The following is a 14731-nucleotide window of genomic DNA, read 5'->3' on the forward strand; positions in this document are numbered from 1 at the left end:
GCACATGAAACATAAGAACTCATCTGGAACAAGTTCCATATACGATAACCTTTGGGTCATCACATTTGAGGCTCATACAGCAGTTCTGCAGATAACTGCTCATCCAATTCATAATGTATATCTTGGATCCTACATGTATGAATGGTAATACGGGCCCATGCTTTCATACAATCACATTACACTAAATGCCTCTCACGAGACACTATGTGCTTCTGCATCAGACAGGTCTGATCACACATATGCAGAATATGGTAATTACAGGCAAAGTCATTATGGGTTTAACGTGGAACTTCGCAAGTCTGGTCACTTTTTTGCTTTTCCGCCTTTTTCTCTACAGAGCTCCCCTACAGTAAAAGAGTACACATTTATTTTATCACATCCATCCATTGTCTACCACTTTATCCTCACTGACGTAAAAGCTAATGTTGACACTCTCTTCTACTCTCCTGTACTCGTGCATTTGTTTTCAACAGAGCTGGTGAACACAAGCCGTGGAGCCTCGTCCATGCCAGTCAGCATCCATTTTCAGGAAATGAGTTGCTCTGCCATGATGAACGTCTACAAAAAAGCTACTGCTGACTTGATCTTATAGCCTATACCTGGCTAGGGGGTGTGTGTAGTGCCTTGAGGCAATTTGTGTTTCTTGTGAGTCCTAATGATTCTGAGGATTCTGGGTCATCAGCCCTGATCTTGCAAGGCTGGTTTTCCACTAATATACGGTAAGGGGAGAGGAGACAATCCCCCAATCTGCATGCAACAAGTCATTTAACCATCACAGCAACTTCGAAGCTGTTAAAGTATGGTAAAAATCCTGTAAAGCATTGTATGCAAATACACACATAAGCACTTGTAGGCACACCTATTCATGAATTCATCCTGGTAATTAATGTATTAAGACTGGCGAGCCCAGGATTCTCATCCTCATGGCCTATGAATGTGTGACTCTGTGTGATTCTTTGAGTGTGCGTTTGTTCCTGTGTGTGAGTCCCTGGGGTGCTAGTTAAGTATAGTAAGATGGATTTGACACCCAAGGCACTCAGCAGGAGTCAGATGGAGAGAGAAAAAAAGACCTGTTTTTAGTCCCCTTCTCTCTTTCTCCTTTATTTCCTCTTCACTTTGTCTCTCCTGATTCTCTCACACAGCCCTCACCCTCCCAGTCTTTACTTCTCTACATGCATCTACTCTACGTCTCCATTTTCATCTCCATTATTTCTTTCTTTTCACCCTCGCTTTTCTGCATTACATACACTTATTTCATATAGTTTCTAGTCAAGTGACTCTCTTTTCCAATGGAATTTGAAGTGACAGGGACAATTGTTGTCCTCTTCCAATTCTGTTTTCCAGTCTCTTTCTTATAATTGTGCTCGGTTCTGTCTTTCTCTGAGCCATGGCCTCTGACTATTACATGACTGTTTTCTCTGATAATCAGATACAAAGCAAGTTACAACAGGACTGCACTAAATGTTTTTGTAATGTAATGGGAATAACGCTCTTCATAAATGGCATTAACAGCAGCGTTATTTTTTCAGTAACGGGGTAATCTCATCACTGTCTCAGTCGTTACAACTCTGTTACCGTTACTGACAATAAAATGTGGTGCGTTTAAGCTCAGTGAAACTTTTTTCGTCCGACCAGGCTGATGGGGGCGGGACAACCACTTTAGTAATGATGATTGGCGTTCACACAAAAACACAGATGCACACACAAACAACCAAGAGTCACACACAACGATGGCGAGCCCAGCGAATACTAGCATTTTCAAACAGACAGGAAATTCCAGACAGGAAATACAGATATTACTTTTTCCCTCACTGAGATAAAAGGCAAGAATGTATATATCAAAACATCTGTGCATTGTTCTACTACTAAAAACAAAGTAAAGATAATAAAAAAAGTATTACATTGTCTCAAATCAACATTAAAATAGTGTAGAGTTGAGAGATTAGTGTACAAAGTCCTCTGTTAATAATTTATTCTATTAAGTTTCATTCACTAAATATATTTAATATTCAGTGTTATTATAAATAATTGAATATACAGTGAATACAATTTTCAATGGTGAGGATCCAAATTCATCTTATCTTATATCGCATTTGAAAATGAATAAAAAGTAACACAATAGTTATTTGGCCTGGTAAAAACTTACACTTAGAATGCAGTAACTCGGTTACTATTTGGGAGAAGTAACTATAACTAATTACTTAATTAAAAGTAATGTGGCTAACAATGGTCATTAAAACGACGGTCATTTTCGGGTTTTCAAAAAGCCAGTTTGACTATTTACAATAACCTATCAGCCAGCGATGCACAGAACAGTTACAGTCGATGTTTGCAAAAGTATTTCGTAAAAAATAATTGGAATTTGTGCACAGAGAGATGCAGCAGTGCTCTCAATGTAATGATCTATATCAGAAATGATTATTGCTAATGTTTCCTTAAAAAGTCTAAGATTCCCCTTAGCGACAAATGACCAGAAGTAAAGGAGCTGCCTTATATTTTAGCAGAAGATGCAAGTGACGTGCAAGTGACGTGCATATAGTCAATTGACCTGCTCAGCACATCCTCCAACTTAATAATAATAATAATAATAATAATTTTATTTTAGGCATTTCAAAACACTGAACTGAAATAAACATTAAAACAATGAAATGAATCAAAAATAAAACAAGTGACAGTGTGTAAAACAATTATAACCAAGAGGATTTGAGAGGATAAAAATCAATGTGAATTTGCCAGTTTAAAGAGACAGGATTTGCAGATGTCTGGTGGAAGGGAGTGGAACTTGAATTTTCGAGTATGCCGTCAGACATTATATAAATGACACATAGCTTTTCGGGAGCAGGTATCTAATGATTGAATTTAAGGAAGACCCTTTACATCTTCAACAATTCACAATGAAAGCACAGTTAATACCTTAATTATCTTGGAAGCTGTTCACATCCACAAATATTTACTGGGCCATAAAAAGTGGCATAAATTCCAGAGCTGGAGGGATATTCCTTGTTAACAGAGCCATTAAAAGAGAGGGGATATGTCCCAGGTAACCAGAGCAGATGCAGTTTTATGTTTAGTGAGCCAGACTAAACAAATAAACCACTTCTTTTGGGAGAACACACTATGGAAGCTTTGAATACAGATTACTTTATGATGTGACAAGCCTTTTAAAGTTAAGTAACTACATGTAAAATGTGATGCAGGCCACTGACATATGTTTACATTTTACACTGTGTCCAGGACGAAGAGACAATATACAATGTGCCAGTTTTATTTGTATTAATAGGTATATTTAACTGAGCTATGCAACGCTAAGCTATATTTTTTGGCTGTCCTGATATGTAACATGGTGCATTTGCTTTTGCTCTTCCTCTGTTTAGAATTGTTTATTTTTCTTTCAAATTGCTAAAAACAGCAATGGGGTACCATAGGGTTCCAATCTAGGCCTCACATAATCCCTGGATTTATTTAAGTGTTTCACTATATTGTTTGATCAGAATGATTGTGATCGTATCGTATCGTTGTATCTCCTAGTTGTACATATAAACAGATATAGACTAACATGTTGTTTGTGATTTCCACTGTCACCGTCTTAAAAAGGGAACAAAAATAAAATGATAATATTTTGGTTAATTTGTGGCAGTTTATTTCCAACTAACGGAGAAAAACATGCGGAATCAGGAGGGAGGAAATCACGAGGAAGGAGGGGGAATGGAGAGAATCATCTACCTTTCTTCTGTAGTATAGCACTCCCACTGCGCCTCCCTATATGGTTCTCCACATAACAGGTGTAGTTGGCCAGGTCTGTCTCCTCCACTGCATCAAACGTTAAGGATAGCTGCACTTCCTTCTCCCCCAAATGCTCCCTCAAGATCCTAGACAAACAAAGACAAGTGAAGAGTAGTCACTGAGAGGAAAAAACAATTTTGTCTTTAAATCATTTAAAAAAAACCAAAAAACAAAACAAAAAAACCTTTAAGTAAAAGGAGGCATTGAAAAACACATATAAATCATTAGGGGAACATCTCTCTCTCTCTCTCTCTCTCTCTCTCTCTCTCTCAGAAAACTAAGTAGAAATCAACAGAGAGGAGATTAACAGAGATACGGAGGGATAGAGGGCAAAGTATGAGAGATGAGGAGGACAGCAAATTTGTTTGAGGCAAGTCTCCCAAATGACTCCTCTAAAATTCCTGTGAGGAAGAAGTGAAGAGAGAAGTGAACAGGAAGCAGAGAAGTGTAGTAATCGAGTGTGGAGCAGAGGAGAAAGCAGGTGAAAAAGGGAGGGCAGAGGGACACGAAGGCAAATGTAGAAAACACTTGCAACAGCTGGAAAAACCTTTCTCCTTATGGTGGGGTCAGACTCCTCTAAATGCCTGCAAGGAGGAGGAGAATGAACTGATGTTTGGGGCAGTCCTTTCACTTTTAAGCTTGATTTAAGGTCAGATTTAGATATAACCACTAATATCGAAGGTCATTTGAAGTGCTCAATGTAACATCCTCCAACTTAATAATAATAACAATCCATTTTATTTAAAAAAGAAAAAGAACCCTCAAGATTACCTCACAAAGAAAAGGTAAAATAAATACTGAAAAAATAGTTGAACAAAAAAGTAATGTAGAGTGTTTGACTTGACATAACAAACATGTTTAAATAACTTTGACCTTTTTCTTTTTACAATTGTTTATTTCTCTTTTTTGTCTTTAAAGTTGCAATAATAGCAGCTATGGGGTACCACAGGGCTCTACAATGTTTCCTGATCATCCTTACAATGCACAATCCCTGGCTGTATTTCACTGTTTCACATAACTGGGTACAATAAAACATGGTTAAAGGTGTAGAACATATGACTACAACCAGTGCATTAATTTGACATAATGGATGGTGGGTATAACAGGATTAATGCACCTGCCCCTCTGGTATGGAACTGGTGTCTGGAGGTGTCCCTCAGGGTTATGTGCTTGGTCATCTTTCGTTCTTCCTCTGTAATTCCTCATGTGTTCTGATCTGTCCTGTTCTATTCAGTATTGGATGTTGTAGATACAAATCCACCTTTATTTATAGAGCAGTCTAAAAACAACAACAGCTGAAACAAAGTGCTGTAGACAATATTAAAACAACACAAATAAAAGAACAACAATAAACAACAGGTCAAATCAACGTCTCATACTGGGCCAAAAGCCAAAGAGTAAAAATGGGTTTTAAGGTATGTTTTCAAAATGACATTATACATTTATCTTGGACAATCATTGCGACCAATCAGTGGCAGATTGTTAACACCAGTGGCGAGTGTTGGGTGCTCTTATAATTTTAACACCCTCCTTGTTCCCTATCTTCTCAGAGCCTTCAAAATCATTGCCTCCTGCTTGAAACCTTGAAACCGGAGCTGGGCTCATTCATCCCCCACAGGGCCAAACACCAAACCTGAACCTTTTCCATAGCTGCCCCCTTTGTCTATAACTTTCTCCCCATGTACATTTAACGTAAACTCAAAACTCACCTTTTGGGTAACATTCACTTCAATCACTCAACAGTTTATATTAGTATATGTATGTTTCGGTGTTGTAACAAAGTACAAATAGTTAAGTACAAAATTCATACATCTGTACTTTACTTTTACTCCACTAACTCTAACTCTATTTGTCTGTTTTTATATAGAGATGTTCTCGTATTGATGCGCTACACTATAGTTTTGCCATTCACCCATTCACAAATGTTTCATACCCATTTACACACTTCAACATGGGGTTAAGGGCCTTACTCAAGGACAAATATAGACGAGCAGAGCCAGGAATTAAACCCACAGCCTTCAAATTAAAGGACAACTTGCCCTACCACTGAGCTACCACGGCTCAATCCTTACTCCTCACTTTTTTAATACTTTCTAAATCTTAGAGTATATTTAATATCAGAAAATCAATTTTGATACTTCAGCACAGTAAATGTTATTTACTTTAAGACTTTTACTGAAGTAATATTTTTCAAAAGACAACTTCTACCAAAGTCATTTTCTGGTAAGATACTTGTATACTCTTAGGTACTTTGTACTGGTCTTTTTCACATTTGTTTCATTTCCTTCTTGCTGCTTTGTTTTTCTTGCGTGGCACAGTTTCTTTATAACTGTTAATTTGTTGTTTTTGTATGCCTTTGAATGTAATTATTATAATCATAATTATCTTTTAATGAAGGCATTCTAGTCCTGAACGAACCCTGCTGCCATGGTGAAACCGGCTGTGAACATGTTCAACTAATACACCCACGGCAGACTAATGGCACTTTGAGAAAATTGGAAAAAAGGAGCACATTAATCATACTAACAATCGTCAGTGATCACAGATAAGAGCTTCAGTTAGTGTAAATAAAAAGAGTGAGGTTCCGACAAGTGTTTGGATTGTGCAGCTGATGAGAAACTGGTAAAGTCATCTCTTTTCATCATGGACATTATGGACCTGTGGTGCATTAAAGTGAATATATGAAGCAAGACGTGACCCAAGTTGAAATATTGTAATTGCAAATTCAGTGCACATGAAAGCAGTGCGAATTGTCATCGCTGAGTTGCAGAAAGGTGCAGTAAAACCGATGACACCGCTCATATGTACTGTGACTGAGCTTTATTTGGACGTTCATGTGGAATCTCAAAAGAAAAAGGTTATCTGTGGGTGACTCTGCAATTCACATGTGGTGAAATAATGAGGTAAGTGTGAACAGATCTCTCACGTACTGCAGGGAAACATGCCATGTTAATCGCAGGTAGTCACATCACGCAAGCAAACAGACACCTTTGCACACAGTTCACAGGACGGTGCAGCAGCAGTCTGAGTGGAGGGAGCTAAACATGGACAGATTAATGTGCATCCCAGCAGGTGTCTGTCTGCTGTACTGTGATTGACGAATTTGGGATCATGATGAGATTGGATCAGAGCTGGCCAGAGGACTGCACAGAAAGACTGAGAACTCATCAGGCAAAGGTTAATTTAATACCACGGGGCATGCTTAGTTTCAAGTTTAAACACTAACACTCATGCACAGTCCTGCTCTCTTTATCTACAACGCTATTTTCCAGGGAGTGAACATGTTCAGAGGCCAGTAAGTGGCCTCGCAGTGACAGAGACTATTTCTCAAGTAGAGAACCTTGGTTGCAGCAGGAGGCCCTCCTGCTGGAGTGTCACTAGAATAACCTCTGCCTGTTGCTGGGATGACACTGACTTCTGACCTCGCTGTGAGGCAAACAAGGGGATAGAGATGCACATGAATTTTTCTTTAGGGAGGAATAAGTATTCACATTATCATTGGTGAGCTGAGCCGAGGACAAAACTTTAATTATTTTAAAATGTTTTCAAGCAGTGAAGTCTTCAAACACATCCTGATGAGGGAGATAATGCATGCGGTTAAAATTGTGAGCTTCATGTGAAATGAAACAATTCTTTTTAAAATGATCTTTTGTAGATTATGACGCTATATCTTTTTACGGGATGTCGTGCAAGTGGAACTGTAATATGAAAATGTAAAAAGTAATGAAATGAAATAAATAAGAACAGTGAGGATAGATAGACGTTGTGAGTTGTCTTTCAACTTGAAGGTTGTGGGTTTGATTCCCGGCTCCACTAATCTACATGCCGATGTGTCATTGGGAATGAAAGATGATGTGCTGCACATAGTAGATGTGTGAGTGAATGGGTGTGAATGGATGAAAGGCAAATATTGTCGCGTAAATAAGCTTTGAGTGGTCATCAAGACTACAAAAGTGTATACAAAAGTACAGTTGGTTTATTCAAGGCAGGTCACATATAAATACAGACAATATACCATTTTGTCATCAGCTTTGATCTACAGTACACAACTGTGGTTTTAATATGTAATGAGGGGTTAAAAGTAGCATTATGGATGTCATCATATTTTAGATTTAACTAAATGCCACAAAATTGCAACCAATCTTTCCAAACTGTAAACTTTCTTACAACACTTATCTTAGAAAATAAAAACCCAGGTTTGTATTAAACTGATTTTGTCTTGGTGCCGATACATCATGTGATAATAATAAAAATGACAAAACTATACAATTGCTGTACTAAGGTCTTTAAGTGCCTTTGCACACCAGATGTGTTTTTTGTCCAAATTATTTGTATGTTAACAATCCTTTATCCAGTCAATGGAGCTTTCATATCATCAATGGACTGGAGCTTCCTTTAAATCTTCAAACTGTCTGACAGACATGATAAAGTCAGTCATGACAGCGTTGGCTGAGCCCAGATATTTCTGTTCTTTTCCTTTTAATTAAGCGAACTGACAGAGAACCAGCTCATCATCATCACTACATGCTGAGTCCACCTGTTTCTCTGTTGGTTTTTTTTGCTGGCCATCATGATTTATTCGCTTAATCATTAACACTTGATGTGAATGGTGTCGGAATTGACCTAAATAAAAGCATACAAAGAACAACATCATTCACATATTTACCCAGCGTGTGACAACATGAGAGTTCTGGTTTCCAAGGTGATCCAGCAGGTTACGAAAGATATTTGATCCCTCTAAGACAATCAAGGTTTTTCCCAATAGAGACCAGCGTAATTGGTCCCAGTCGGAGAGAAAATGAATTCAATTTAACTTTATTAATAGTATTCATAATTCTTTTGGAAAGTTGGGAAGAAATGTGTCAGAGAGGCCTCAGTGAGTCATAAATCACAAGAGAGTGAATGAATTAGATGCTGACAGTGTGAAGAGTGCAGCCGGAGTCGAGTCCTTTCACAAATTAATTAACATTAGAGACCTGTAAACTTGAGTGGGTGTAATTGATACTCTCTGTTTCACTAAAGTGATTTAAAAAAAAAAAAACTTGACAAAACTGGCACATGTATCATGTGTATACTATAAACCATGGCATTGACATCACTTTGCTGCCGATGCTGCACGTGTGTGTGTGTGTGTGTGTGTGTTTACCTGACTTCACTTTCTTTAATGTGTCCTGCTAGTTCTTCAACAAACTTCTCCCCTTTCATCCAGTAGATGATGGGCCTTCTGTTTTCCCCACTATAGCCAAAGAAAGCCTTGCAGTCCAAACTGAGGGGCATACCTGAAACAAACAAAACAACACAACACAGTTACACAATGACAAATTAAGCTGTCACACCTCACAGTCAAATTCCTTCGAGCTAAGGGAAAAACATCAACTTAGAACAAAGCATTTAGATAAGGAAGCAGCACTGACACAGACTGAGCCTGCTGCCTAGGAAGATGTCTTCTATGTGTTTGCCCAAATGGCAACCGGATGTGACATCCCCCATAAGTATCTGAACTCTATTTTGAAGCCTCAAGATGTATGATTTGACCAGCACCATGTTAAAGTCCATAGATGTGAACTGCAACAATACTCCACTGGCAGTGGTTCTCAATCCTGGCCACTATCCTTCATGTTTTAGATGTTGCCCTGCTCCAACACACCTGATTCAAAGGAATCAGTTACAATGAGGCTGTTGCAGAGCTTGATGATGAGCTGACCAGGATAGGACCAGGACCAGGACTGAGAAAAACTAGGATGATACCAGCTGTCAATCACTCTGGTGTCTATTTTTTTATCGTCTATTTTTCTCTGAATCAGAACATTATTTACCAAACTGACATCATGTGCTGCTGAAGAAGATCCCATACCCGGGATTGAGGCCATTAACTCCCCAGGAAAAACGTTTTCAGACATTATATATCATGTGAGAACTAGTGTCATTTTCACACTTTAATTCCAACAGAGAAAACAGCTGAGTCACCCCTTGTTAGCTATTTAATATATTCTTACTTCCTGGTTGGCCTCATCAAGCAAGCTGGAAGACCATGTCTATATAGACATGACCATGCTATATAGGTGTGCCTCAGGGTGCCTGATTGAGCCCAGTGACTTTTCAAAATAATCCTCTTTCTGTTAAGTTGGTACACTCATTGTAATGTGTAGCAAAGGACAGACTTGTAATTGAGGCCAATTGTTGGATTACAGATATCAGTTCTATTGGATCACATGCAGATCGTTAGCTAACACAAAGTCCTTTGGATGTAGTGCTATCTGGAAATCTGCTATCACAGATCAAGATGCAGGACAGACTTATTCTTGTCAGGGGACACACTGATTAGGGGACAGTGAACTTTACAAGCTAAAATGTAATATTTTATAAGCTGTTTGTGTAAATCATAAAATTACATTTAAGGGATGAAAACAAAACATTGTCGACAGTGTCTAAATACATTTATTAAATTACTGCTGGAGGGAGTAGTACCAGCACCCGCGCACACTCTTATTCACATTTGTGTGTGGGCCTTATCCACACATGTTCTCACACACCCTACTGTAAGACCTTGAAAGCACCACACTGTGATTACAGCTATCAGTGGTGATGATGGAGTATTAATGAGCATTCAAATGAGCGCTACCTCACCATGCAGTCAATTAGCAGATAATTATGATAGACCGCAGTATTATCATAATGATAGCTCTATCATCACAGTCAAGCACCATCAGTGAATTTTACACGTGTGTTTATATTTATTGTCAGAAAGGCGGTTAAAAATTAAATAACAATGTTAGACATTTACGGTAGTTACCTCAATTGAGCGTGGTTAAGAAACCCACATGCAGTTATATGCTGGACTTGTTCTTGTGACCCATAAAAAAAAAAAAAAACTTCCAAAGGTTTTAGATCAATGGGGGTAACACATTTCACAAACTGCTTAGATTGAGTGAACGCTGGGTTTTATCTTGGCTAAGGGAAAAATGCAGCTGTTTCAAGTGGAAATGTCTTATTTTTTGTTGTTTGCTTCAATTGCATCATTTAATGTGACTGATGGAAAAAGAGAAGACAGGGGGCTTTGAGCTGTGTTTGTCTGAAACTGAAACATTTTAACAAATAAAAAAAACCCCTCAAATATCCTGCAAGTGTTTGCCTTTGCAGGCACCATCCTGTCACGTGCACACACACATAATACGCACGCACAATTAGAGTGAAATTAGTTTAGCCTGAGTGTATGTGTGCGTGTGTGTGTGCTTCATAGAAATTGATTAGCACCCTGAGGCTGTGTTTGTGTTCACCGCATGTTATCGTGATTATATTCATCAGTTTTTCCTTGTACTAGTGTGCCATGAGCGAGTGTGTAGAGTTGGTGGTTGTGCATGTCTCTGTGTGAGACAATCTTGAGCAATCACAACACACTTGTCCTGAAATCCAGCCTCGAAATCATTGCAGCAGGTCACTGCATGCTTGAGTCTAAAGCAGCAGGACCAACACCTCTGAAGGGCTGAAATGCTGTGTTGTTGCCCTACGTGTCAAAAAGAAAGACTTTGTACAAGTGATTGATGGGAGCTTTCTCAAGCTGGTGCATCATCACTTCACGCTGCTGCTGAGTGCGATCGCACCTTGACAATGTTTTCCTTGGTGTGAACACAAGTGGAAGAACTCACACTGCCTAATAATATGTGAAAGATAAGTCACATGACACAAATTGATTCCAGTCCTTGTATCCATAAACATATATATGTCAAAAAATAGCAAGAATGTGTAAATGTGGTATTGAGAGTGAGAGGGATGCCTTTTACTCTTCTGGGCTCATCACAGCACTTTTCAGATCTTTAAGGGATCACAGGGAATTCAAAAATATTATTATTTTTACGGACAGCCCATAATACCAGGGGGGTATTCCATCAAGCAGACTAAAGGCAAAGCCAAGCTCAAATGACCAAGTCTGGCTAATATGAGTGAGAGTTTGGTTCCATCAACAAGGCTGAGATTAGCCCCAACTCAGTAACCATGGAAACTATGACTCTGGCTAAGCCTCAACCATGGCTAAGCCATAACTGTGGCTCAGGTTTCCGTTCCATCAATCTGAGCCTCAACCCTGTTCCACCAAGGTGGCTAATGTGAATGCCAGCCAAGTAACCATGGTAACTTATGCTGCCGGGCAAACCTGGTCTGTAGCAGGCTAAAAGTGAAACTTAGCACCATCTATGATCAAAGAATGTCCAATAGACAGAAACAGAGACACACAACTGTCATGGAATGATAAAATAATATGTAAAACATAAACTTTATAATAAAATGTATTCAAGAAACTATTTATACTAATAATTATATATTATCTATAAGTACATTAAAGAACATTATCACCTAAATAAAATATAATACAAAATAAGAAACAAATAAATACAAAATTAAACTAATTAGCAAAAAAAAATATAATAAAAGGAAATTTAAAGAGATCATCATTCTTTTGATGTAACAAGGGTTAGGGCCTCTGATTGATAGGAGATAGATGATTGATTTGCTGTCACCTGCATTCACTTACTGTAATAGGGGTCCTCGTCTCCATTGAATTGCTTGATTTGCTAAAATGATTCTAGATAAATAATAACTGTTTTACGATCAATAGATCTGTCATATGATTATTTCCTATAGAATGATAACCAACATTGTATTTCTTCATGTAATAATCCACCATCAATTGTATGATAAATGTGATGAGTCATGTAAAATACTTTGATTAAATGTAGCCTATTATTATCAAGAATGTAGGCAAGTTAACTTTATATAGTACATTTTAGCACAAGGTGATTCAAAGTGCTTTACATAAAATAAGATGAAAATACAACAATTCAACATATAGCATCTGGGACTAAATACAGCATGTAAACATGACAGGCTTAAATGAAAATGATATCAATTCTATACAATTGGCCATGCAGGAAATAAATGAAAGCTATCCCATCGATTTGCATAACATTCAGTTGATAAATGTGATGAATATTACTTTCTAACATTACCACTAGGGCTGCCAAACGATAAAATATGGAGAATTTCACATAAATTGCAGTGAAACAATAATGTTATTTTAATTATGTTCATATGAATGTTACTTATTAGGGCTGTCTTTTTGTTCTTTGGGGATTTTCCTTTTCATTTTAGGGTTTGGTTGCATTAATAGATCCACATAATTGATTAGTTTAAAACCATCAAGAAATCAATTGGTAGATTATTGTCTACATATATTTTGTATAACATGAGGATTTATATAACATGATGATGCTGAAATACTTCATTTTCTTTGTCACTTACGCATTCAGCCTGTCGGCAATATTCTGCCACGCCACATCCCTCGCTTTATTGATTGCCGCGGTATTGCCCTTCTTTCAGATTATGTGGCTGTAATCCTCATATACCTCCATGAGGAGAGTTTGCTCCGCTGTGGAGAACATCTCTGCGCGTTCGTTTCCCTTGCTTTTCGGCATTTTTGACAGTTTCTGCGCTCGACTAGAATGGGCTTTTTATTTTCCCTGTGGGCGTGCACAAGTTGAGGCTTAACAGGTGAGGCTTGACTTAGCGTCAGCTGGAGCCAGCTGATTTCACTTGATGGAACGACTTGGAGCTAGATTGGGAGGTGGAGCTTAGTCAAGCTTCAAACTTACACCTGGCAAGTCTGGCAATTCTTAGCTACGTTGATGGAATACCCCCCAGGTCGAACAGACTTGGGGGGGTCGAACAGACCTCCCAAATTCAGACTAAAAAGGCTTTGCTCTGCCCTTAGTTCATTTAGGAACTGCTGGTTATCACACACCAACATCTGTTTTCTTTCTGCCTGTCTCTGGTGCAGATCATAATCAAACTGGGGAAACAATGAAGGAAAGAATCATTTGCTGTAGACATGGATGTTTAAATTAAGTCACAGCATTGATTCTGGAGGTAAATGTCTGTCATATGCAGTACATATACATACAGTTCAAACGCGATCACGAGTTAGTGCTAAATCAGCTCTCATTCAATAGGAGTTAATCACATTGTTATGTATAATCTAGAGCAGCGTGGTAATGCTTCCTTCAGGGCCTTTGTGGAGTGTGCACCCCCCCCGCCCTTCCCAGGTACTGTGGTTTTCTCCTGCCGTCCAAGGACATGCAGATTGGGCTCAGATTAACTGATGGACTGGTCATTTGTCCAGGGTGAACTCAGCCTTTTGTCCAAAATCAGCTGGGATTGGGTCCAGCTCCCCTTGTGACCGTTAAAGGATAAGCGGTAGAAATGATGGATGGATCCATAATGTGTAATATTAAAAGTTTGCCCTTTCTTTCTTTCGTTCTTCTTTTTTTATCTGAGGTATGATAATATTTTCTCATATGCTTCCAACATTTTTTACCATGTATGTGCCAACACATATACAGATGCTGTCACCCAGTGCAACAGTGGCTTCCTTCATCAGCTCTATAGCAAACCAATCAATCAATCAATCAATCAATCAATCAATCAATCAATCAATCAATCAATCAATCAGCAAACCAATCACAGGGGAGACTTAAAACACATTGAAAGTTGGTTAAGAGACTGCACAAACTCTGACAACAATAATAATAATAATTGTCATTCATTTTATTTATAAAACACTCAAAGACACTTCCCAGATAAAAATCACACCAAGACACATTCGAAGAAATAAAAACCTCATGTAGAAAACAACATCATTCACACATTCAAAGCAGTTTTGAATAAGTGAGTTTTCAGATGTCAGCAGACAGTGCTGTACAGTCTCTGATGGGTTTGTGTATAAATGTCTGATGTTTCCTTTAGAAAGAAAGAATTTAGAAAGAAAGCACATGCATGAAATGAAAAATGGAAACAGAAGCATGACTGATAAGTAGAGAAGTGGCGTCAGACTGCTTTTGGGACTAAAGGGAATCTGGACTCTAAGAACACAAATCACACAAACACAGAGCATTTACCA

The 14731-nt window shown here is 38.3% G+C and overlaps 1 protein-coding gene across 2 annotated transcripts in view; it reads right to left on the minus strand.

Annotated features, from left to right (window-relative positions):
- The window catches only part of il1rapl2 (interleukin 1 receptor accessory protein-like 2), a 150168-nt gene that overhangs the window by 22242 nt on the left and 113195 nt on the right, over positions 1-14731 (minus strand). For both annotated transcript variants that reach the window (XM_044039518.1, XM_044039519.1), the window contains exons 6-7: positions 8930-9062; positions 3724-3869 (exon numbers count right to left, since the gene is read on the minus strand). In XM_044039518.1, coding sequence (XP_043895453.1) covers positions 3724-3869; positions 8930-9062 — 279 coding nt within the window. The remainder of the gene's footprint in view (positions 1-3723; positions 3870-8929; positions 9063-14731) is intronic.

The sequence above is a fragment of the Solea senegalensis genome, linkage group LG12 (genome assembly GCF_019176455.1).
Source record: "Solea senegalensis isolate Sse05_10M linkage group LG12, IFAPA_SoseM_1, whole genome shotgun sequence".
Classification (NCBI taxonomy): domain Eukaryota; kingdom Metazoa; phylum Chordata; class Actinopteri; order Pleuronectiformes; family Soleidae; genus Solea; species Solea senegalensis.